General features: G+C 41.9%; 2 protein-coding genes across 2 annotated transcripts; one reads left to right on the top strand and one right to left on the bottom strand.

Annotated features, from left to right (window-relative positions):
• Positions 1 to 9833: 9833 nt before the first annotated feature.
• Positions 9834 to 13373, bottom strand: LOC148881504 (cAMP-regulated D2 protein). The gene is made up of 4 exons (XM_088989323.1): positions 13316 to 13373; positions 12609 to 12749; positions 12371 to 12543; positions 9834 to 10286 (listed from the first exon to the last, which is right to left on the bottom strand). Exons 1-4 carry the CDS (start codon positions 13371 to 13373, stop codon positions 9834 to 9836), a joined length of 825 nt encoding a protein of 274 aa, XP_088845449.1.
• Positions 13374 to 13524: 151 nt separating this feature from the next.
• LOC148881503 (uncharacterized) lies at positions 13525 to 26307 on the top strand. The gene is made up of 19 exons (XM_088988661.1): positions 13525 to 13589; positions 17659 to 17717; positions 17810 to 17870; positions 18130 to 18281; positions 18345 to 18409; positions 18491 to 18584; positions 18692 to 18958; positions 19833 to 20126; positions 20191 to 20442; positions 21323 to 21643; positions 21727 to 21836; positions 22837 to 23056; positions 23336 to 23491; positions 23576 to 23766; positions 23855 to 24006; positions 24845 to 25102; positions 25176 to 25329; positions 25957 to 26095; positions 26169 to 26307. The coding sequence occupies exons 1-19, from the start codon at positions 13525 to 13527 to the stop codon at positions 26291 to 26293; spliced, it is 3135 nt and encodes a 1044-aa protein (XP_088844787.1). The 3' UTR covers positions 26294 to 26307.
• Positions 26308 to 26465: the final 158 nt, after the last annotated feature.

Here is a 26465-nt window from a genome sequence, read left to right as displayed (position 1 = left end):
TGTGGGCGAAGAAAGGGACATTTGTCCGCTTTGTAGTCACTCATTGGGATGGAATTGTTTTGTCGTACACTTCAAAGTCCATTTCACCCATTCCCCCGCCGTACATTTGCTTTTCTTGCGCGTACGCGTCGTCTTTTCAAGACCATTTTTTTCCAACATGGAAGCATTCGCCGATGCATGAAATGATCAAACGGCTAATGACATTTCCCATGCAAAATGGCGTCCCTTGAAATGGTACTTAACACCTAGCTATGGTTTGATTGAAGAGCGTATCAGAGTGGGGGAGGCGGTGGGGAATCGGGCGGTTGACTACAACACACCAGAGGACACGCGTCCACCATTTGTCAATTGCTAACAGCCAGACTGCTAAATGTACTTAGCGCAGTTGAAAAATTTGATTGGACGGATAACCAAGTCTCATTTATTATTATTTTCTTTTAACACCGCCATTCACGAGGTGTCCTTGACTTCTCTCCCTTGGCTATCAGCGCTTAGCATTCATCCGTGCTTCATTTCTCACCTCAAAAGCCACACGTTCATCTGTTTTCAACGACACTTGAGCGTCACGGAATATAGATAAACGGTCAGATACCCGCGAAAAAAACGTCCTTGAAGCGTCGTTCTTTGTTTGGGAGGCCAGTTTTTGCTTTGCCATCTGTTTGGCAAAAGGGATGATAGACGTTTCCGCGGCTACAAAAGGAACCTCTGTTGCTCACTGATTAGCGCCGTTTAATTCATTTGGCAATTGGTTTTAGAAACACGCTCAGCCTCGGTTCAAGAACAGCGACCAAACCAAATTGTACAAAAGAGCGATGGTTATATGACGCTAAAATAGTCCAAGTATTGCTAACTGTAATTTTTTTAAACATACAACACATATTGATTTATATAGCGCTTTAGCAACACGGTTCATACAATGATGTATAACCATGTGAATGAACAAAAGAGCCTCGCCTAAAAAGACCGACGGACCATAACGGCTCCATTCAGCGCTACATAATTAGCGGTGGCTATTTCAGACATGACCTTGGCGTGCGTTGCCGTCACGAGCGCACCCGAGCATTTATTCCCCGATGCGTTTGTGTATATTACATTGTCCGCGCCGTATCCTTTTTACCGCTATTCCTCAGGCGCGCATGCTAGCGTGGTGAATAGCGACATTGTACTGCGGAGTGGGGGTCAATCTGGGGCATGCCTCGGGCCGTGTCATCGGCGTTCAAAGCGGGAGGCTCACTTCACACAAATAATAATTAGCATACCCGGTAGCGGCGCACAAAGGGTTGCACCATCTGGCGTCAATCTTTCCAGGCTTCCAACGCCTCAGACGTCGACCATGTGGTGAAAATGTGCTTTTTACAGACGCCACGGGGGCGTGTGTGTAGTAGATTCAATAAATCAAACGTTTTAGCATCTTCAGGAAGGACTTTGTATGAATGGTTTGACTCTGTGTGCCCCCTGCGTTTGGCTGCCGACCAGTTCAGGGTGTCCCCACGATGGCCGGGATCAGCTCCAGACATGCCTCAGGACCCTCGTGACGGTAAAGCGGATCAGAACATGGTTGAATGGATAGACATCAAACAACAGGTGTCAAAGACACGGCTCGGGGGCCAAATCCGGTCCGCCACATGTCTTTATTCGGCCAGCGAAGCAAATTATGATCACTGTTGTTCGGAAATGTGAAATAGTCAAAATGACACCGATTGTGTTTTATGATCGTAATAAGATGCCCGCCGCTTATCTCGCAACTGGCCAAATGCCCAGTTATGGCATCCCGCAGTCTGTACAAGTCTTGCCGAACCCCCTTTACAAATGGACTTTCTGTGTTTTTTTCTCGCCAAGCTAAAGTTGTTAGCCTACCACCAGCACCCCCGTCTTTGCACACCAGTGCTTGACCTAAAAAAACAGAGCGCCGCTTCCTTTCCCTGCGTGTTTTTCAGATACATTATGAATAATGGATTGCGCTTGGATCTTATCTAATTTATCTCCCGGCACCTTCAAGTGAATACACGGTGTGTTTTTCTGGGAGCGGGGGGCGCAAGCATACCGCCCAAAACTTGTTGCTGAGCGTACCGCTAATTTAACCCTTGCGAGGACAGCGGTTGCTACAGTTTATGGCGTGATTGGCTTACAAAGTGCGCAAAAGGTTTACATCTTCATGTACAGATAACATCCGACTTATGACCACTCATAGTTACGACCTCCTGACCCTATTTTTTAAATTTTTATTCTACGCCTGGCACCGCGACGCGCTAACAGGCCGGCAACATGTACGACAATTTTGGCCAGCCAGCATCTCACGCTCGCACAGCAATCGACCGTGTGATGGCACCAGAGGGGGGAGTTTGCCAGTCATTTAGCTTCCGAGTCTTTATTCAACATTTTGAATGGATTTCAAGTTACGACCATTTCAACTTACGACCGTTTGGTCAGAACGGAACTTGGCCGTGAGTCGGATGTTACCTGTATTTGTCGCCTCTCTTGACTCGGTTGAGATCTTAGCTCGTTGTACATCCCTTTCGATTTTGAGGAAACCATCTGTCAGCTCGATTGTATCAAATCCATTTATTTTTCCTCCCCCGTTGTCGGCTGAGCTTGATCTATTTCCATCTCGCTGCAAATTCACCAGATGTCGCTCGCTCAGCAACTGCCTGACGAATAAATCAAATGTGATATTTTTGAGCGACCAGAGTTTTAATGAGTAGGCAAAACATAAAAAAACACTGCCACACTAGTTCCCCATTTACATTTGACAGTGTTCTATAGTCAAATTCTCTCAACATTTTCTTGCAATTGTCCAAACAAGGACATGGACATCACTTTTAAGCGAGGACGATAGAAGGACATCAGTAACTTAAACTAAAATCAAATCATTCTGGGAAATGTTCCTTTCCTGCCAAGTTAATCAGGAATAAAAATAAATATAAATATGTATTTGTAATGTCTGGTAATTGCACACAGCCATTTAATTTCAAAGTTGATTGAGAGCGTTGACATTTTCCTTTTTTTTTTCTTTCTGCGATGATGGAGAGGTTTGACATTTTCAAAGTTTTCATCTTTATTTCCATCTGGGTGGACAGCTCGGACACCCTATCCTGTTTTATTTTTGTGTGGCTTTATTTTTGAGGCGTTCAGCTTTGAGTTACTCAAAACCACACATTGAAACATCTGCTTTATGTTTCAAATTGGACGAAATCAAAATGGCTGCTGCCATCCACCAAAATGGCTGACCGACTTCCTGTTTTTTGTGTGTCTGTTTTCTATTTATTCAACATGCTTTGCAAATTTCCCCTTTGTGAAATAATTCCGAGCCGTATTTGAACTTAGAATAACAAAATTTCAATCGTAATTCCAGCCGCAAGCTAGCAAGCACTTAGCAGACCGTCAGGCAAATAACCGGGATTGTCGAATGTGGATATTTCAACCACCCGCTAAAAAATCTCCGTCACCCAAAATGCATTTGTCAGCAGTGCCGTCATACCCGTCGCTTGGGTAATTTATTTTGGCGGGGTGAGTGCCGGGGCCGTGGACGCTTCAACCCTTGAGGACCAAACATGCAAATGAGCAGCGAGAGTCGGTGTGCGGCGGCTAATGAAATGCGGTTAGAAAGTAATGGCGCCTTCCGTTGAATGTCAATGAGCTAACGCGCTGGATAATAGTGGCTCTGTTCCTGCGTTTGTCATCAAAATGGTGACAAAAAAAAATACAATTAACATGAAAAAAGTCAATGGGAAGGACTCGCCGTATTCATCCTAATCGGTGCACGGGATGATTTCACCTTTTAACGCACTTAAATTGGCAGCAGTGAGACCAAAATGACTTATCAATGCAGAGATAGCGACTCATGGCATTTGTTAAGCTAGCAACTCATGCCTTTTTGTTAAGCTAGCGATTCATGGCGTTAAACTAGCGATTCTTGGCGTTTGTTAAGATAGCGACTCACGGTGTTTGTTAAGCTAGCAATTTATGGTGTTAAGCTAGCGATCCATGGTGTTTGTTAAACTAGCGATTCATGCCTTTTGTTAAGCTAGCGATTCGTGGCGTTTGTTAAACTAGCGACTGAGTGACTGTCTGTATTTTTGTATTGTCATATTTGTTATTTTGTTTTTGTTGTTCTTTTGAATTCAAAATGGCGCCGCAAGAGTGGTTGCCTTCACAGCAGCTCCTGCATTTTGTTTTTCTACTTCTTCTTTTCCTTTCCTCTTTTCGTTCATCACTTTGCTGCTGTGAAATGTACATTTCTCACCTACATTTTTTCCCTTTTTGTACATTTGCCCTTGTCCGCTCCACTCCACCGTGACCCTTCATATCATCGCATGCGCTTCTAGAAAGCTCACGGCTGCCGTACATGCGGTTGCCATGGAGATAGCAACACTCACAAGATCACAGAAAAAAAGATTTGTTTTTATAAAATAGCTTCAAAGAATCTTTTTTCAAACATTCATTGGGGGGTTTATTTTGAAAGGCTCACAGACTGTTTGACTGGCTTTTGCACCACTTCCTATTCTCTTTTTATTACCTTTGGAGACTGCCACATTATTATTCCAACATATTCTCTTCTGCAATTCTTTAATTATTTTTTATGTGTTTGTCTGTGCCTGTCACTCACTCTTTTTGTCTTCGTTAGTGGATAAAACAAATGGTAGAAGGGGGACTTTGCCTTTGTTTGACGGCTTTTGCATGTGTCTGTCTTGTCATTATGACAGAGGAAGACTTTTTGAAAAGGCCGTTGAGGGAGAGGAACAAAGCAAGCAATTACGCAGTCGGGGTTCATTTGGATTTGTTTTTTTTTTTGTTTTTTTTTGTAAGGCTTGTGAAGCGCCGACGATGCGGCTGTCTTGGATACATCGTGGATTTTCCGACAATACTATCGATTCGCTTGACTGGAATGTGTCACATTTGTCGTGGGTCTGACTGCATGCACGATAAGACACTTTGGATGGACTCATTCAGTGCCGTTTACAAATTTATTCAGGAATTAAAAACACAACGTTGTTTTTTTCTTGTTCAGGTGCAGATAAAGCTCTGGTCATGTCCTCTCGGGGCAGTATTTCCCTTTTGTCCACGTTAGCGCTTTGTTCCCGATTCCAACTGTTGTTGAAAAAGAAAACCCTATTTTTAAAATTTTAATTCTACGCCTGGCACCGCAACGCGCTAGCAGGCCGGCAACCTGCACGACAATTTTGGCCAGCTAGCTAGCATGTCACTCTCGCACAGCAATCGACCGTGTGATGGCACCAGAGTGGGAGGAGTTTGCGTGTCATTTAGCCTCAGAATCTCTATTCAACATTTTGAATGGATTTCAACTTACGACCATTTCAACAGTTTGGTCGGAACGGAACTCGGTGGTAAATCGGATGTTACCTGTATTCTATTTTGGTTAGCCGCCCTCATTTCGAGCTCATATAACTCCAGACCCATATTATTTAGGAATTAACCTTTTTTTGTGATGAAAGAAGGTTTCTAACTGCTGGATTGAATGTTGATGTCGTCCTAAAAGTCAATATTCTGTGGGTCCTGTAATTTGAGTGACGATGACAAAAACCCTGGCACTGGAGCAGACACATTTTTGCACATCTTTTGGCAGTAAATGAGTTAATCATCCTATCCCGTTCTCCACGTTTTCCCCCGGAAAAAAAAGATGGCGAGCGATTGGTAGCCATTGGGCTGCTTTTCACACCTCAGATTGCGTGAAAGTGGACACACGCCTGCCGCCTCAGAAACATGCGCCCACATTTCTCCCTCTCGGCTCCCTCTCCTGGGATTTACTCATGTGTGGGTGTATGGAAAGAGGGGAATGGGTGGAGAGGTCTTTGAAAAGGGGGGCGGGGGTAGCTTAGACTCCCAAAAGTATCTCCTATCAGTTTCCATAGCAACGCCCTCAGGAAACTTGCGCAGGTATGTTGTCGGTAAGACCCAAAGAGGTCCGGCCGGTCGAAAATAAAGCACTCAACGCTGGTTGACTTTAATAAGATCCGCGTGCAAGTTTGATGGAGGGCTGTCACGGAACGTTAGCGGTGCGAGACCCCCGTGGGGGGGTGTTAGTGAGGGGGTTGGGATGCACGACGCGCCAGTGTGTTGCGAGCGCGACAGAAAAAAAACGAAAGTGGCCTTGAATGCTGTTTTTTAAGTCATATTCTAGGCGGCTCCAGTTTTGTCATTTATTATTCAGCGACGCGGAAACGGGAGCACGACGGAAACACAATGCGGAGACAATGACGCGCGAGCGACTCGGGGGGGACTAATAACGACAAACGTCCCTTCATATATTCTAACAGGAAAATATCTTCTCTTCTTGTGAAAGAAAATTCAAAATACAAAAGGTCAAAATACAGTATGAGCCGATACTCTTATCTCTGAGGTTCCTGAAGGCAACATACCTATTGCTAATCTGCCATTAGCTATTACCTAGCATGTTTCATGGCAACCCCATTGGCTTAGAGCGACTTGCTAACGGATGTTTCTGAGTGGTCGAAAGATAGTTCGGTATCCATGCAGTGTCCCCGTCATTCCTGTCCATGTTAGCTTCTTTTTGTCGGTGTGGTATGCTTTGGATTATGAGCGACATCTTTCCTCTTCCGTACCTTTCAGAATTTTAGGGGTTAATGTGAATTCTCAACTCGTTTTTCATTATTGGGACACGGGCATGTATTTGTCTTCTTGTTTTAAGCTATTCTTATCTTCCAAGAGATAGCGAGCAACTCGGAGCTGCATCCTGAGTCATAACATTGCCATTTTGGTCTTTTTTAAAGATATACCGGATGACACGGCGACTCGTCATTGGAGAAGTGGGGTAGAGGGGGAAGGGGTAGCCGTGCAAGTGTCATAATATGTGCGCGTTTATTTCCCTGGATGGACTGACTTTGTAGATGACATTGTTTGTTGTGCCGCAGTCCAGATGGCGGTGTTTCCTGCTCGACTAAATTGATCTGTCTTTTAAATGCGTGACTGTAACGAATGCAAGTGAGCGAGAGCGGGTGTTGACGTTGCGTTTCCGTCTTCTATTTTCCCACCAGTATAATGTCTCGGCTGCGGGCGATGTGCAAGGCTTATTGTCAACGTCTTGAATGACAATATAGTGGCGGTGCGGCGGTATAATGGCGATCGCGTCTGTATCACATATCGACATGTGTACAGGGGGGTGATTGCACGGATAAAACTTTTATTGGTGGGTTAGGGTGAGCTGGATGGAACATGATGATTGAACAAAGGGTTTGGCTTACAGAAGGATATACTATTCATTTTGGTTGCTTCAAAGGCCATTAGCGACGTCGCTATAAGCTAGTTCCACGCTAATCCGCGGACCCTTAGTCATTTTGCCGTTTTGTTTTAGGCCAAGTTAAGCTAAGGCAGCCTAATATGTTGTGATAGACGCTCCAGGCGGAAGAACTCCAACAAAAGGGCTCTCACGTGCACTGCATGGAACGAAGAGGCGCTCCCAGACATGTTTGTTTACTCATCCGTAGATTAGCATGACAATCATATACTGCCCGCCGCTAAAATAAAGAAATACATGAACAAAAAAATGACATACATAATCACACAAAGAAATACACATAAATGGATAAATAAAGACGTGCATAAAAAAACAAAGAAATACATAAATAATTGAGAAAGGAAATAAATACATAAACAGTCATAGTCATGAATAAACACACAAATAAATAAATAAAATATTAAATAAATAAGTAGATACATAAATAAATGAGAACAAATACATACATACATAAACACACACCTAAATAATTCAACACACAAATAAATAAATAAAGACATAAATGAATAAATACACGCTTACATAAACACAGGAAGAAATAAATAAATACACAAATAAACGGATAAACACAAATAAATAAATAGACATACATAAATAGAAACATAAATAAAGAAATGAGCAAAAAATAAATAAAATAAAATACACAAATACATACACACATAAATAAATAAAAACATACATTAGTAAATAAATAGCTAAACACATATATAAATAAAAAAATACATAAACACATCAATAAATAAATACATAAATAAATACATACATAAATATATAAATAAACACATAAATAAATACATAAAATGGATCACAAGCTCTGGTCTATAATATCATTATTTAAAATGCAATGTATTAATGAACGTATACTTACTGACAACATAACTCCCAAATTGCTGCAAATAATGTCTTTGTTTCCATTTTATTCATTTATTAATATATAATTTTAATGTCATTTTTTTCCTGAAATTTTAAAATGGTCAAAATGATAAGAAACCTTTTTGTTGCAAGCTTTCAAATGGAGCCACACACACGATCCATGATTTCGCTTTTGCGATGATCCCTCTTTTTTTTTTTTTTTTTTTGCCGCACTGCGACCACGTGTAGCAAAGTGCCATTTTAAGAAGGCCTTGAACTTTCAGTCAATTGCACTTTGAAGCCTTCCAGGTGAATATTTGCTTCAGTCGTTATTCTTCCATTGCAAGATCAATGCGCTGTGCCGGGCATCGCCATCTTTATTTATTGGACTCTTCTTGAGCCTTGAAGCACCTCATCCTGATAAGCGAGCAGTGATAAAAATAAAAATAAAAAATAAGAAAGTGAACCAACCTGCCTGACCTTAAAACGTTAGCCGGGAGCCCCCTGCAGGGCCGTCACGTTTTATGGACCTTGAAATAAGCTTGGTTTATTATGCCGTTTCTTCTTTACGTGCGATTATCAGCAAATCCTCAAAGCGGCTGCGGAAAGTATTGTTTTTTTATTTTTTTTTTTCCATGCTTGGGTGCCGATAAAGCGCTGGTCAGACCTCTGGCAGTGTTTTTCCTTTTCCACAAGGAGGCAACATTTGGCTTCTTTCCATGTTAGCGCTTTTTCCCGCTTTGGTGCGGAATTACCTTTTTGATGTTGTTAAAAGCTAAAAAAAAATAATAATAAACATAAAAATTGATTGACAGGCCCTTTAATATCTTGAATGGCAAAATATATATAGTTTCCAATTTGTGAATGCTAACAATGCAAAGTTATGGACAAAATAACATTTCCATGGGGTTTTAAAATGACAAAGTATCACATTCCAGCATGAAAGTAAACATTTTATTGGGAACAACAATTATACTTTCTCAATAATCACATTTTCCGGGTTAAAAATTGCATTTTTTTTTCATAGTTTAACCATGTGTGCGACTTCTAATCTATTAGCTAGCTGGCTAGTTAGATGGCTATCTATTAGCTAGCTGGCTGGTTAGCTATTAGCTCTCTAGTGGCTAGCTGGCGAGTTTTTTATTTATTTAACTAGCTAGCTAGATTCTTATTTATTTGAGTTATTCCGGATTGAGTGAACGCTGGCGCACGTGGCTGCCGCTGCTCACCTACAGAAAAACTGATCCTGTGACTGTTAAGTGGGGTTGAGAGTTTTGAAAGGCGCTTGCAAATGAAATGTATGATTATTATTATTATTATTATTATTCTACTCTGGTGCGATTTATGTGTAAAATTATGATCACATGACTATATCATTTCATGTGTTATTTTCAAATTGAACCACAAGAGGGTGCTCTCGGCGCGTATAAGTGACAACAAGAGGAGTTTGCAGAGGTGTTTAAAAGTGACCCAGAGAATGAGGATTTCGACCGATTTAGTGAATTGGAGCTAGCTAAACCTGTTAGCATGTTCTTTCGTTCATCACAAAAATTGTCACCAAAAAATGCGCAGCCATTTATAATCCGGAAAATACAGATTATTCATATTCATATTCAAAGCCAAGCTTTAGTTTTGTAATGTCCTGTTTTATCTGGTTTATTTAAATCAATTCCCGTCGAAAATGTCTCTGTGTGAAACTTTCGTAACCCTAGTAGACGCCCAGATGGTCCCAGAAGTCGCACACCTGACTCCTGGTCCCTACTTGGGCATGTGAACGTAGCGTCAGGTTCATGACTAGCCACCCGCCAGTGTCGGAATAGCGAGGCCACACGGGCAGACGTTGCTCGCGGCAGAAGGTGGTCTGCCCGACCCGCGAGGACGGGTCGCCCGTATGGACGAAAGCGCCCCAGTAACACAGCATCCGATTGGACAGCAGCTTCTCGGCTGGCGTCATGGTGAAATTGGCCACCGTGCCCGAGTTGAAGACGAAGGGCAACTCGGCGCCGTGGCAGACGTGGCGGTAGCAGAAAGTCAGACCGGACCAAACGCTAGGATCCGACGTGACGTGGTCAAAGACGTAGAGCCACACTTTGCTTCCTGCTTTTGTGCCAGCGCGCGACGACCTCCGAGTTGGACACAGGAAGGCGTAGTCTGTCAAGATCTGAACGGAGGGGAAGACCACACCAATATAAATCCTTTGGGATCTCATTAGGATCACAGTACAATGCACCCTTGAAATTCCATAAATAGACTCATCGGAGTCCATACTTGGACATTTTCAGGTCAACTGCAAGATTTCCCCTTGCGGATTGCATGTCGTGAGGGCAATCGGAAAGCCCCCTTGCACCTCCAATCGTTTGTCTTTGCGATAAATAATCTGATCGTGCAATACTGTCACCTGTATGACACACAGTTGCGCAAATATCGTCATTTTGCTAAGCTCCGTTGTAGCATTCCAAATCTTTTGTCCAATGTAACTTTTTGTAGAAGAGTGCCAGAGGCCATGGCCAGCGCTTTATCAGCACCCAAACAAGTAAAAAACAAAACCCGAATAAATTTGGGATTGGCAGTGGCCCCTCCGAGGCGCACCGTATTTTTTTTTTCCGACAAACTCAAATAATTACAGCTGCGCTTAATCAATAATAATACATTTCATTTCTAAGCGCCTTTCAAAACTCTCAAGGTCACTTTACAGTCACAGCATATTTTTTCTGCGGGTGAGACAGTGGCAGCCACACGCGCCAGCGTTCCCTCTACCCGGAAGTAACTCAAATAGCTAGCTAGCGAATAGATAGCTAATTCCTAGCGAATAGATAGCTAATACTGACGAATATAGAGCTAATACATAGCGAATACATAGCTAATAGCTAGCGAATAGATTGCTAATAGATAGCGAATAGATAGCTAATACCTAGTGAATAGATAGCTAATACTAGCGATTAGATAGCTAATACTGAGCAAACAATAAAGAGCGGTGGTGCGCTATTTTTATGCTAACAACCCTAACACGTACCCACACGAGAGTGTTTGACATACGAAACCAGCTAGCATATTTGCTGATAAATGTGTCGCCATTCAAAGGTCGCGCGCTTCTGTCAACCAACGTGGGCGGCCATTTTTTTTGTGCGAAAATGTGTCCGACGTGCATTTGCTAAATTTCGCCCATTCAAACCAATAGAGGAGTGGCGGTAAACTCCAGAGTGAAATGGCTGACATTTATGCCAAAACAAACACGCACGCACGCACACACACACACACACATACACACATTCACACACACACACGTACTGGAAAAGTGCCCTTTACGGAGACCGTGTGTGTGTGTGTGTGTGTGCGTTTGGAGCGTGTACTCCAGCTGTGACCCCAAACAACCGCTGAATACTAAACACACACCAGCGCAGCGACCTTTTGACCTCCCTGTAGTGCGCACCTTGAACTTTCATCGACATCACAATTGGGGGGAGGGGGGGGGGGCTACAGGCTCTTTAGACTCGAATCTACTTTTTATTATATAACAGAGAAAAAAGGGGATTTATATTCTGATCGCCGGGATGCCTTTGCGACTATCAGTCAGCCATTTTATGCATTCGGTATTAAATACAGGTAACATCCGACTTACGACCGGCTCAACTTACGACCACCCAGGAACAGAAACAGGAAAAAAATATCTTTTATTTACACCTCATTGGACTAAATGGAAATGACAGGCGCTTCTCTGCCATATTGTTTTTCGTGAGTAGAGGGGGGGGGGGTCTAATTTGCATATATTATCTCTTCCGCTTAATTAAATGCGGCCGGCTGCAGAGGTTTAAAGTGACTTTGCTCATCAGAGTTTTAATGTATGGGGAAAGGGAAAGTGGGGGGTGGGGCTCATTCAGCCAGCCACACGAGCCAGCGTTCGCTCAACCCGGAAGTAACTTAAATAGATAGAAAGCTAGCTAGCAAGCTAATAGATACAATAGTAATAGTAATAATACATTTCAGTTATAAGCACCTTTCAAAACTCTCAAGGTCACTTTGCAGTCACAGGATACAGTCGCTAATAGATAGCTACCTAGCCAGCTAGATAGCTACATGATAGCTAGATAGCTAGCCAGCCAGCTAGGTACCCAGCCAGCCAGCTAGACAGCTAATAGAAAGCTAATAAATCGCTAATAGATTGCAAATAGCTATTCTACTGTATTTTGGACACTTAACTTAGGAATTAACGTTTTTTTCTGATACTGTCAATGGCGATACTCTCACCTGAGCCAACATGACTCTCCGATCAGGGTCGCTGTAGAGAGGCAAGTACTTGTGCAATACCCGCAGGCCGTGTTGCTTAAAAATGGCCGTCACGTACATGACGGATTCCACCATGGACACAGGCTTGTCGAAGAAGGCGTACACAAAAAGGACGCCTTCCTCTGACGTCGTACCTGTTGGAGAAATATCACAAAAAAATCATAATTGGGCCGGGTATGGGGGGGGGGGGGTGTCTTACCCAGCAGTACCGGTTTCCCCTTGTGCCAGTGGCCTTTCTGGAAAGCGGTGACGGGCTGCTCCTTGATTAGCTCGCCGTCAATAAAGGGACCCCAAGTCTCGATCACTTCCATAAACCGCAACGGGTTCATCAGCCTTGAGCCTGGCGTCATACAATTGTCAGTTAAATCATGAAAGAAAAATTAAAACCTGATAGCAGACAGGAATCCGCCATTTTTGTTTTGCTTTTGAGAAGAAAAAAATATAGACTTTAACACTAAAAGCCAAACATCTGGTTTCAAGGGACGCCCCTAAGAGTTATTTTGCTAGCCGGCTCGTTAGCTATCTAGTTAGGTATCTAGCTGGCTGGCTAGCTAGCTTTCTAGCTGTCTTGCAAGCTATCTATATATCTATTAGCTATATAGCTAACTAGATTTCTAGCTAGCTATCTATATAGCTTTCTAGCCAGCTATTAGCTTTCTATCTATTTGAGTAACTTCCGGGTTGAATGAACGCTGGCGCGTGTCGCTGCCGCTGCTCACCCACAGAAAAACTGATTCTGTGACTGTAAAGTGACCTTGAGAGTTTAACAATAATAATAATAATAATTTGTAAAACTTTTTTGGGGTCATAAACACGCCGGCGTGCCTCTTATGTAAAAATGGAGTGTGCCAAGTGTAAGTAAGTTAGCGCCGCCACTTTTGTTATTGTTGTGGCGCGCTGTCCTACTTGTTTTAATCTGCGCTTCCAGTACGGCCTGCGGCGGCAGCGACAGCAGGCAAACCATGTCGCCGACGGAACAGTTGCTCTGTTTTGCAAACTCCGTTCCGATGGTCAGGGTGTCGTGTCTGAGGGGAGAAAGTGAGTTTTTGTTTTTTATAACACCGAAAAATGGATTCCGTATGTGGAAAAAAATGACTCACCTGGTCTTGAGAGGGATGGAGAAAGGTAAACTTTGCAGAATGGCCTGTTTGAACAAAGCTTTGCTGCTTTGGATCATCAGGTGGAGACTCACCGATTGAGCACCGGCGCTCTCTCCGAATATTGTCACCTGACACACACAAAATAATAAGAATAATAATAATGGGAATAATAATAATAATAATAATAAAACTGTATTTTTTAACACTCGGAATGACCGTCGGCGAAACACATGGGACTATGTATAATCATGGTTAGGAATTGAGTACAGTAATCACATTTTTTGTTCTAAATTTGAGGTCATTCTCATTCATGTGTTTATTGAGTTATTTATTCATATAAATATATAAATCGATATTTTTTTTAATTTAAATAAATCAATATGTACTGTATTTATTTGTTTTTATTTATATAAATCAATTTGTATTTATGTGTTTGTTTATTTATATAAATCAATATTATTGTATTTATTTATTTTGTATTTATTCATATAAAAATATTTATTTATTTAAATATGTATTTATTTATTTAAATATTTATTATTTAAATATGTGTTGTATTTATTTATATAATAATAATGTGTTGTCTTTTTATTTATATTTTGTATTTATTTGTGTAAATCATTATTTATCTGTATTTATTTACGAATGTATTTATTATTTTGAATATGTATTTATCTATTTTTTGTATTTTTTTATGTATTTATCTATTTTTATGTATGTATATAAATCAATATGTTTATGTTTATTTTTTATGTATTTGTGTATTTTCATTATTTATTTATATAAATCGATATGTGTTGTATGTATTTTTTTATATTCATACATGCATATGTATTGTATTTGTTTGTTTATTTTAATTATGTAATTTGACTATGTCAGAGCTTGTGTCTCTGATATAGTTTTATTTTACATGATCCGTGATTGATATTAAAAGGAAATGTATTATATAAAAACGATAATATTACTAATTAAAATGACAATGTCTCCCTCTCGTGGCTCCCGAAGGAATGACAACGAAACGGATGATGAACATGCCTTGCTGGGGTCTCCTCCGAACATCCCAATATTCTGCTGGACCCACAAAAGTGCCGCTTGCTGATCCAAAACGCCATAATTTCCCACGGCAGACGTCTTGGGGTCTTTGCCGGACACCAGGAACCCAAACGCACCTTAAAAAAAAAAAAAAAAAAAAAAATCACGTGAGGAGACTTAAAGGGCAACCGACGTCACTTTTTTGTTTTCTAACTGACATCAGAAAAACGTTTTATAGCATCTAAAATACCCAAAACACGCAGTATGATATTTATATTCAAATGCAAAACACCAATAAAAATGATTTAAAGTGTCCGAAATCTGCAAACAATTGAGCTGCGAATTGGGTATTTTCAGAAAGTCCCGCCCCCAGTTCGTGACGTCACGCCAAGACGTCTTGTATTGCGGAAAAATCAAAACAATGGCTTCAGATTCGGAGAATATGCTTTCTTGTTACACATCCAGTTATGAATATGATTCAAATAGTTCTGAAGAGGAAAGCATACAAGTTTGCAATCGATTAAAATAATTTTTTCCATGTCATTTTGAGGCAAACGGGCGGGGGGGAATGTCGCACCCAAAAATGGCGACCAGCTCCCGTGAGGAATGAATCAGCCCATTTCCACAGGCTGATAAATTCATTCAATGGAGCTCTGACACCCTCTTCTGGTGGATTTTGGGTGCAACATCAAGGTTTTCAGATAAACAGTACAGCAAAATACATTGACGTGATGAAGGGGGGGGGGTCCTTTCATGACGTAACGTGAGGACTCGTCACCAACTCAAAAACAAGACTTCCTGAATATTCAGCGCGAGTCTTAAAAGGTAAAATACAGCTATACGCGGTGGAATCTTTGTAAAATACGCTCAGTAGAAGTCATTTGAAGCCATTTTACAAATTATGGACACAACTTGTCCGGAGATGTCGGTTGTCCTTTAATTGACTTTGGCGTGGCAGCCATTTTCTAAATTACCCTCAATTCGCACCCGGTTATGCGTTTCTACATCAGAATAATTACAAAATGTATTCACATCGATAAACATGATTTTAATGAAATAAAATATTTGCTTACCTAATCTGTACTCGAGGGCGACGACGATGGTGTGGGTGAAATTGCTCATGAAGCGGCCGTCGTAAAGCGGCTTGGAAGCCGAACCGGCGATGAAATCCCCGCCGTGGATCCACGCCATCACTGGAAGCGGATTGCGCCACGGCGCCCGACTCAAATTCACATCCCGGGGGACGAAAATGTTCAGATAGAGACAATCCTCGCTCACCTGAGTCCATTCAAGTTGATGAAAATATTAGCAAGATTTTGTCTGTCTTCTGTACTTTGAAATGTGTCATACGTATAATATGTATGATTCTTACATTTTTTGGACATTCCGCCGCTATTGGTCCTCTGCACTCCTGGACGCAGGGCATCCTGGGGAAGGTGGCATCATAAACCCCCTTCCAAGGACTCACCGGTCTGGGGGGTTTCCAACGGTAAGCCCCTACCGGAGGATCCGAATATGGTATCCCGTAAAATATCTGGGCTTTATCCGCTCTTAGCCCTTTAACGCGCCCGTTTTTGGTCAACACCTCAGGTCCGGGAGTCCAGTCGTTCTTTTGGACTGCTTTGTCTTCTGGGACCGAACGGGCGTCCCAAGGGAGGGATTTTATCCCAAAGTCCGTGTTGAGAATGAAGGGGTCATCCCTCACCGAGAGTCCGGCGTTGATTCCTCTCAGGAAGCTGACAAGGTCGATGTCATCCTCATTTTTTGTTGCCTTTCCGGGAGATTGCACCGAGTAAAGGATACAGCAATACAGAAGCAAACACTTCCCGCTTTCCATATTTGTGATAGAACACCTTTGCTGTACTATATATTGCCCCGACAAAATCAGCTCAGATCATGATGAGACGAATCACACGACCAGCCTGGCGGACTCCGACTCTGGACGGTCCTGTGACTCCAATTAGTGACAAAAGTGCTCTTGACTGGACCCCGCAGACTTAAATACAAGCACTGTACTCCCGCAGTGTGATTGAGGACACATCGCTTTTACTTGATTTAATGTCATTAGTTAGCACGCACTGGAAACGAACATACTTTAGGAATCCGTGTATCAATCGTCCGTGTTAAAAAACGGGAAGCTAAAAAAAATCCTTGTCTTGACAAAGTTCGTTCTTAAAAATTAAAAATGGCTCGTTTTCCCAAGTCCGATTTAGTAGAGTAATGGTCAAAAAGGACTAAAATAAAATAAAATAACGGGCGTTTTGTTACAATAGAAAAGTCAAGTGAAAGATGCAACTCTATATCCGGTTCTTGCAACTTGCGGTAAATGACACTATCTCAAGTACAGGAAACGTAAACATCGCCCGTTTTCTGTCTCTTCCCAATTTTACATTTTACACACAATCGGAAAACCAGTTCTTATGAGTATTTTTTTCCATTTCGTTTCGTATGGAACACATCTTGTCACGTTTTTATTAAAAAAAAAAACGTTCGCTTTTGAATAAAAAAACGAATATAATCAAACGCATCAATCCTCATTCGGGTCACGGGTGACTTTGAGCCAACCCGGCTGGCTTTAGATAAGATCTATCATTGCTCGTTGTGTTTTTTGTATCCATTTAATGTCCTGCAAACAGTTTTTACAGACATGTTATTTTGCTTCGTTATATACAATAGTAGGTACTGCTTGTATGCCCTGAATTGCTGGTCATACACTGACATCCACCGGCCAATGTAGGAACTACTTGAAAGCCCAAAACGAGACGCTCAAATCGGCACGAAAACGTCATTGGAACACGCAGTATGTCGGCAAAAAAATATATAAAACATACTTTACCACATATCTAATTACTAAATAATTGATCATTTATTTTTTTATAATTCTAACAATGAGCAACGGCGACTATTTAACTTCCTGATCCCAAAGCGACGTCAGGTGACGTCGGTGACGTCACATCTCACCTGTCACTTATTAGCGGCCCGTCTTTTACCAGCAAAGCCTACTTTTGACCGAACGAAAACGCCCTTTTACTTGCTGGATTTACGAAGAAAAATGTAAGAGAATACGAATCAAGCAATGTCAAATTTTGTGTCTTATTAACTCTGTTTTATTTCCAGGAATCCGTTTGAATTTGCGTGCGTACTTTTAATACTGTTATCTCGAGCCATCTCATTAGGTGAATATGGCGGCGCATTCGAATTTGTTTGCAGGTTTGATCACATATATAGAAACATGTTCCCCCCCCCCCCCTCTTTATTTCTTTAACAGGACGCACCGGTGACGTTTCTTTCTCCATTTGCTGGATGGATATGAGTAATCCTGTGGAAAGGTACTTTTGTTGTTTTTCCCGAGTCTGTTGTCACCACCATCACGGCTAACTCTAAAATGTATATAACGTTCATTTCAATACAGAACACGGTCGAATATAATCAATGTAAACTGTAATTAAAGTTATAAGCATTTAAAATAAATCAAATGTGATTAAAAAAAAATAATCCACCTTCACGAAGATGGTGAAATCAATACATTTAGTTAGCCATGTTAAACACAGTGTAGTGATGGTAACATGACGTATTGTTTGTTCACAGTGATGGGAACCTATGGCTAAATGATACATCTTTAAAAAACCTTTGGACAAATGGTGAAATCGTATCCCTGACCGTACCTCCATCTGTGGAAAACAACATGACCCTTGAATACGGAGGCGATCTTCACTCGTGGACTTTCACTGTTTCTCCAGGTAAATAACGCATGAGCCATCTTTATTTCTTCATGGGATCGATTGACATTCTTTGTTTTGCAGGGAGCAAACGAATCAAAGTCAGCGGGCAACAAAGACCCAAGAAATATCCAATAAGGGCAACACAGGTACTGCAAAATCACACCCCCCCCCCCCCCCCCACTGCCCAAAAAAGCTGCTAACATAACCCCGTCACCCTTTGTTTGTAGAGCATCTTGGATTTGTTGGATCCCACCGAGGCGTTCCCTTGTGAAAATGGTTCACTCTTCTTCTTTCAAGCTGAAAACTTCTTTCTTGCTTTTGGTGCGAACGTACGACGACGTGCTTTGCGTGTTGCAAAATGTCGCTATTCAAATGTTTTTTCTCGACAAGCTATTATTTGTCCGATTAGTTTCCAATCGTCATTCCAGGCCACTCGTTGCGGTATCCTGTCAAGATGGAGGCTCGATCTTCTAATATGTTGCGGTTGTCGTGGACGGTGGGGCGACCGGCTCCGATCGGGAGCAGCCACAATGTGACCCTTTACCGCGCTGACCAGGGCGTGTACAACGCGCTTAGCCGCGACGCCGTCACGGACACTCGTTATCGCATGGCTAACCTCAACCCCTGCACTCTCTACGTGGTATGCGTGGACCCCGAGGCTAATTTTCTTGTCACCTGCCTCTCGGCTTTAATTGGTAAGTAGCGATTCAGCATTTTTAACTCATTCACTGCCAGATGATGTGCAAACAAATGTGTCCACTCCAGTGCCAGGGTTTTTGTCATTGTCACTTAAATTCCAGGACCCGCAAAATGTTGAGTTTTCGATGTAGCGTAAGAAACATTAGACTCTCTTTCATCAGAAAAAAAGAGTACATTCCTAAATCATATGGGTCTGGGGTTATATGAGCTTGAAGTGAGGGTGAATGTCCAAAATACAATGCAATACATACATATTGATAATCGTAATAATACATTTCATTCATAAGTGGCTTTCAAAAACCTCAAGGTCACTTCACAGTCACAGGATAGGTTTTCCTGTGGGTGAGCAGCGGCAGCCACACGCCCCAGCGTTCACTCAACCCGGAAGTAACTCAAATTTATAGAAAGCTAGCTAGCTCACAGATAGCTAATAGATAAATAGCTAGTGAGCCAACTGGATAGCTAATAAATAGCCAGCTAGGTAGCTAGCTACATAGCCAACCGGATAACAAATAGATAGCCAGCCAGGTAGTAATAATAATAGCAGTAATAATAATATACAAATAATAGTAATGCTAGATAGCTATCTAGCTAATAGGTAGCTAGCTAGACTCTCGAAGGATAAACGTGAGGACGGGCGTGTTTTGGCTTTAACAACAGCTGACGCGCTAACATGGAAAGAATGGGAATGCTGCCCACCTGCGGCTATTGCCAGAGGTCTGGCCTAGCGCTTTATCAGCACCCAAGCATGAAAAAAAAAATGGCGCTCTACGTCATATTTTCAATTCCTGAATAAATTTGTGAATGGCAGTGAATGAGTTGAATACAAAGCACCTGACGATATTTTGGGCCGTCTTCCCGCCTCGTCAGATCCCGACATCCCCCGAGACTTTGGGATCAACTCGTGGAACAGCAGCAGTGTCTCTCTGAGCTGGGACGTCCCTGAGCAGCTCCCGTTTAGCCACTTCCTCCTGACGGCCTTCCATCTCAACAGGACCGGCCACATCGTGCAGGAAGCGCCCGTCTGGCTGGCGCCGGGCGATTCCGGTTTTACCTTGTCTGGCCTGCAGCCCTGCAGCAAGGTCAAGTTTGGCCTTCAAAGCGTTTGCCGAGCGGCGATCGAAACCCGATACAGTCGAATGATCCTGAATGACGGAAATACCGGTGAGTTCGACATAGTGTCACCTGTCAATAAAGCGTCAATAAGGCCGATGTTGAACCCCCGTAGCTCACTCCACAATCCAAGCCTTACGCCAGACTTCGTTCGGCTCCGACAACTACACGCTGAGCTGGGAGGTGAGCGACGCCTCGTCCGTTTCCAGGTTCGCCGTCTACCACGAGGGCCGACTGCGGGGAACCACGCTAGCGACCGACTACACCGTCGACGGGCTGCTGCCGTGCCGCTTTTACAGCGCCAGAGTGGACGCCATGTGCGGCGATGGCGTGCTAATGAGCACCGTGACGCTTCCAGTACACACTGGTACGAAGCTAGCTATCTATTTGCTATATATTAGCTAGCTAGCTATATATTAGCTAGCTAGCTATCTATTAGCTAGCTGGCTAACTTTCTGTCTATTTGAGTTATTCTGGGTTGAGTGAACGCTGGCTCATGTTGCTATCTATCTCTCTAGCTAGTTAGCTTGATATCCAGCTTGCTAACTTGCTATCTAGCTACCTTTCTATATTGCCTGCTATCTTGCTTGCTATCTTTTGCTATCTATTTGCTAGATAGCTATTAGTTATCTAGCTTGCTATCTATATGCTCGCTAGCTATTAGTTATCTATTATCTAGCTATTTGTTATCTATTAGCAAGCTATTAGTTCATCTATTAGCGAGCTAACTTTCTATCTATCAGAGTCATTCTTGGTTAATTGAACGCTGGCGCATGTGGCTGCCACTGCTCACCCGCAGGAAAAACTGATCCTGTGACCTTGAGAGTTTTGAAAGGCGCTTAGAAATCAAATTGATTATTATAAAATAGCAGAATAAGAATCATCTTTATTGGCCAAGTATGTAGAACATGTTGCACTAGTATCATCATCAAAAAATGGCAAAGAGGCACTATACAGTTCTATTTGGGTGACTGTTTAGAGTTAATGGCAACGGAGGAAGAAGCTGGTTAAATGTCTGCTGGATTTGGTGCCTGAGGGGAATCGCTGGAAAAGGTGGTGGGCAGGATGCGGAGGGTCCAATCGGGATTTTCCACGCCTTTGTTTTGATTTGATGTTTTTTTTCTGCCACCCTAAGTGTCCGTTGAAGTCGATTTTGTCTATTTTTGAACCAAATTGCGATCGAAGAACACAGGATTGATTCAATGGCAGAAATGTAATTCCAAATTCTGTATGATGTGAATTTCTAGGACCTCGCGGCGTACTAGAACTTCGCTACCACACCAACGACTCCGTGGCCTTGTGGATTCCCGGCACGCCCAGTTCGTCCTTGTCGTTTTCGTACCGACTCTCCCTTGAGAACGGCAGCGTCTTGCGGACGGACACGTTGACCCAATCGGAGATGCGACTGGCGGGATTGGCGGCCGGCAAAACGTACATCCTGGAACTTTGGGAGCAGTGCGACGGACGCTGGGAGTCGGAACGCACCGTGTTGTGCTTCACGGTGGACGCTTCCACCTACGGGTTCCTTGTGAGGGGCGTTGGACTCAATTCCATCCATCTGGATCGAGGTCTGAATCCAAAATGCAGCGCCAGGAATATATTTGGACTACTACTACTACTTATTATTTTTTTTTTCGTTTTTATGCTGCAGCCGACGAAATTTATGTGCTCCGACTGGTCGTGCCGGGTTTGCCTCCCGATGATCGGGATGACCAAATGGACGAGGCGACAACCGCATTGGTGGAGAATATCAAAAAATTGGTCCGACATTGCAACTTCCTGCATAGCTAACATGACGTCACATGAATAGACAGCTGCTCCCCTACTTACGAACATTCAAGTTATGAACGTTTTTGTAATAATAATAATAGTACATTTTATTTCAAGTGCCTTTCAAAGCCCTCAAGGACACTTTACAGTGACAGACAAGCAGAGATACAATAATAAATAGAATACAGTATGTAGTATTCTCACTAGTTGCACATATTTTATTAAACATTTATTTTTCAGTACAAACCAATACAGGGGACTTATGTACAAAGCCTTAAACATTCTTATATAAATCTTAAAATACATTCCTTACAAAATTTAGCCCTGAAGCAACTTACGACCAAGTTCACCTCATGAACAACCGTTCGTAAGGTGAATTTATTCGTAAGTTGGGGAGCGTTTGTCGTTGTTTAAGAAAAAAACTATTTCTATTGGGGTGTTCATTTTACAGCTGCTCCCCGACTTAGGAACACTCAAGTTATGAACATTTTTGTAGTAACGTGTGTAGTATTCTCACCAGTTGTACATATCTTTATACAGCATATTTTATTGTATATTTATTTTTCAGTACAAACCAATACAAAGTACTTATATAAGCCTTAAACATACTTAATGTTAAGCAGATTCCTTACTTACAGACAGTGTATTGTCGGTGTTCAAATACCTGACATGTTTCGGCGACTACTTCCGCCTTCGTCATACACTTGTACATACTTGTATAAGCCTTACACATACGTACTTATATAAATCTTAAACATACATACCATACAAGATTTTTCCCTGAAACAACCTATGACCAAATTATCCTTACAAACGACCATTTGGGACGTATCTCGTTCGCAACTTACGACCAAATTCACCTTACGAACGACCGTTTGGAACGTATCTCGTTTGTAATTTGGGGAGCATCTGTAGTTGTTGGATAAAATTACCTTTTCTATTCGGGTGTTCATTTTATGCCCCTCCCCCTCCCATCCCTGCCTCTCCACAGCTTCTGGACCTGTTGAAAGATGTCCGTCCTCCGATCCGCGCCGAGGTGGTCGGTATGGAACCGGTTTTCCAGATGAACAAAACTCAAGTTCACGTGATGCTTTTCGACGCCTCCCACCGAGACGACAACATGCCTCTTCCGGTTCAGTTCCACGTCGATTATATCGAGTCCCTTCACAACGCTGACGTCTCTGTCCGTGATGGACTCGTCTACTGGGACGGTAGGGGAATCATGTTTTTTGTCATTCTCACTCAAATTGCTGGACCTACAAAATACGCATTTTCAGCACTACACTCATTCTGAGATGGGCCTGGTTTATCTGTTGGCTAACCTAGCTAGCTTTCCATCTATTTGAGTTACTTCCGGGTGAGTGAACGCTGGCGCGTGTGGCTGCCGCTGCTCACCCGCAGAAAAAAAACTTTTCCTGTGACTTTATAGTCACCTTGAGAGTTTTGAATGGCGCTTATAAATGAAACGTATTATTATTGATGGCTCTCAGGTCCGGATTTGTGCGCGTCGTCCAACCACAAGGTGTGCCCGCAGAACTCCCAATGCATCAACACGCTCGGTTCATTCCGCTGCGTGTGCAATTTGGGCTTCTACGACGTTAGCGGCGTGCTTCAAGCACCCGTACCCTCCTCCCCGCTCTGCAATGGTAAACGGAAAGTTGTTTTTTTCCCCAATGCCTTGTCTACTCTTTGCACTGTTAAGCTAATACGAAGTACACCCGTTTTGGCAGAAAAAGGCATTTTCAGCCAGTGTTTGGAAAAAGTGATGACTGGCGGCGTGGCCAAAGCCTACCTGACGACGTACATCGGCGGCAAGGTGGAAGTGGTGCTGAACAACGCTACGTGTCGTGTGAAGGAAACACAAACGTTGTTCCACTTCCAAACTCCTCGACACGGATCGGAATGTGGCACCAAGAGGCGGGTGAGTGGCCCGATTGGCTAGATTGCTCAGTTAGGCGCACAAAAAAATGGGAAAATAGTGTACATGGAACAATTTTGCTTTCTTCCAGGTGAACAAAACTCACATTGAGTTCCAAAACACGTTAGCGGTCTCCTTAACCAAAGAAGAAGACATCAGTCGCAGGGATCTGAAAGTCATCTGGAAGTGCGTCTACCCTCTGCATTATATTCGCAACGCCCACGTCAGCATCGATTTGAAATGGTGAGTCCACTTTGGACATCAAAATAAATGGAAGGTGTTTAAGAAACAACAACAACAACAAAAAACGCTGCTTGACGGAGGATTTCTTGTTACTATGAAAACCAGTTCAGCGTGAAAGTGTTTTATTTTGAAAATTCCAGTCAAAAATCAGACGCGGCCACGTGCTATATTTATTTAGATAGCTATTTGTTTTATATATTTATCTATGTCTCTATATAGCTATTTATTTATCCATTTATTTATCTAGGTTTCTGTCTATTTATCTATATATCTATTTATCCATTGGGCTATTTATGTATTTCTATATTTTTCTATGCATCTGTCTATATTTTTATGTCACTGTCTTTTTATAAGTCTATTTCTTTGTCTTTTTATTTATTTATTTATTTATCAATTTGTTTATCTATTTAGCTATGTGTTTATCTATTTATTAATCTATTTATGTCTGTTTCTATTTATCAATTTATTCATTTATCTGTTTATTCATTCATCTATTTACTTATTTATGTATATATCTATTTATTTATCGATGTATTTGTTTTTTGTTTAGTTATCTATTTATATAATTTACATACATATTTGTATATTTATCTATTTATTTATCTGTATTTATTATATGTATTTATCTCTATTTAATATATATTTATATAATTATCTATTCATATATTTATATATTTATCAATTTTTTTTTTTTTTATTTAATGCTTATTTATTTGTATTTATTCATCTATTGATTTATTTATTGATTGATGTATTTATCTGTATTCATGTAATATTTCTGTGTTTATATATTTATGTATCCATCTGTTCTGTACGTATCCGTTTTGTTGTCGTGTAGGTTGAAGGCTTACTCGCTGGTGGAGTTCAACAGCTCCCTGCAGCTGGGCCTGACCATGGAGCTCTTCAGCGACCAATCCTTTGGCATCAGTTACCGCCAGTTTGCCAGCATGGACCCAGAAGACACGTTATACTTTGAGGTGGCGTTGGACGGCAACGCCTCTTTTGCCTCCAACGTCCTCCTCCACGTGGAGACCTGCTGGGCCACCGAGACCAGCGACCCCCAGAATGAAGTCCAGGGCATTTTCCTCCAGGACGGGTGAGGGCAATTGCACTTTTTCCATCCCGTGATGACGCTTGGACGATCAAGCCTTTTGATTCGTTGCCCTCAGATGTCCCATTGACCACACATTCCGCTGGCTGTCCGTCAATGGCGTCGATCAGAAAAGCAGATTCGCCTTGCAAATGTTCCACTTGCCTGAGGAAATGCCTCTTTATTTTCACTGCCTGGCCGGCATATGTGGAATTGAAGAAAATTGTACAAAGGTAATATTTGGTTCCATAAATACAATGACAGAATTATTATTTTTTTTTTTTTTTTTTCATTTTGTTCAGATTGTGTACTTACTGTATTTCCTGAAGGTTCTTTCTCTAGATTTTCAGAAATTATTTTATTGCCCTTTAAGGACTCGTGACAAAATCCCGCCCACTTGATTGTGAGAGCATTTTTGGATTGGAGCTAGCTAGCTAGCTAGCTAATAATGCAAATTTTCCCCATTGCGGGACTAATCTATTGCCTATCTAGATAGCTAGCTAGCCATCCAGCTATTTGAATCAGGAAACATATTCGCTATCTACGACGGGCAGGATGTGACATGACAGGAAGTCCAAGAAAAACAAAATAATGCGAAAGGAAATAGAAAAGATGTTTAAAATGTGTTCATATAGCAAATTGCCTTAACACTATCTATTAGCTAGCTAGCTTTCTATCTTTTTGAATTACTTTCGGGTGGCGCGTGTGGCTGCCGCTACTCACCCACAGAAAAACTGATCCTGTGACCTTGAGAGTTTTGAAAGGCGCTTAGATATGAAAGGTATTATTATTATTATTATTATTATTATTATTGTCCATTAACATCTCCCTTTTCTCATTTTATTCCTCCAAATTTGTAGAACTGCACAAGTTCCCGCCGCACCAAGAGAGCGATAACCCGCATGATGGCCACAAAACCAAATTCCAAACGGGCCGCTGTGGTGTCGGCCGGTCCTCTTATTGTCAGTCGGGAGGCGTCGCGTATCAGAGCGTCTTCCTGTAAGTTACTTGTGACAGGGTTATGTTGTCGTCCAGTAGAATGTTTTTAAATATGGCATGCAATATTTTGCAGGGGAGGAGAACATGACGATGATCTCCATTGTGGTCGGCTTGGTGGGCATTTTGGGATTGGCAGTTGTGTCCGTGAGTGCAACCAAAGCCATGATGGCTTTTTACAAACGGCGCCAACAGAAATAAAGTGCTTGAAACTGTCACTTAGCAGTATTTGTGTTCATTTTTAAAAATGATCTTTATACAAATGGACTTGACTCAAGGCGTTTTGCTCTGCCTTTAAGTGGCCGATTCTAAATCAATTGTGGATAATTTCTTGTTAAATAATTAAAATCAAGACAAATTAATACATCTAAAA

The sequence above is a fragment of the Hippocampus bargibanti genome, linkage group LG22 (assembly GCF_051943395.1).
Source record: "Hippocampus bargibanti isolate YZ-2025 linkage group LG22, ASM5194339v1, whole genome shotgun sequence".
In the NCBI taxonomy this organism is placed as follows: domain Eukaryota; kingdom Metazoa; phylum Chordata; class Actinopteri; order Syngnathiformes; family Syngnathidae; genus Hippocampus; species Hippocampus bargibanti.
The sequence above is the reverse complement of the archived record's forward strand: the minus strand, read 5'-3'. Positions and strand labels throughout refer to the sequence as shown.

What these genes read in the sequence shown, in the direction of transcription:
- LOC148881504 (XM_088989323.1), bottom strand. Translation starts at nt 13,373, where the DNA reads ATGGTTTGCCTGCTGTCGCTGCCGCCGCAGGCCGTACTGGAAGCGCAG. An exon ending in GGAAGCGCAGATTAAAACAA is followed by an intron (nt 12,750 to 13,315) that starts GTAGGACAGCGC and finishes GTATGACGCCAG; the next exon opens with GCTCAAGGCTGATGAACCCG. An exon ending in GGAGAGTCATGTTGGCTCAG is followed by an intron (nt 10,287 to 12,370) that starts GTGAGAGTATCG and finishes CCCTCCGTTCAG; the next exon opens with ATCTTGACAGACTACGCCTT.
- LOC148881503 (XM_088988661.1), top strand. Translation starts at nt 13,525, where the DNA reads ATGGAGAAAGGTAAACTTTGCAGAATGGCCTGTTTGAACAAAGCTTTG. An exon ending in TTGCTGCTTTGGATCATCAG is followed by an intron (nt 13,590 to 17,658) that starts GTGGAGACTCAC and finishes TTTTATTTCCAG; the next exon opens with GAATCCGTTTGAATTTGCGT. An exon ending in AATGTGGCACCAAGAGGCGG is followed by an intron (nt 23,767 to 23,854) that starts GTGAGTGGCCCG and finishes GCTTTCTTCCAG; the next exon opens with GTGAACAAAACTCACATTGA.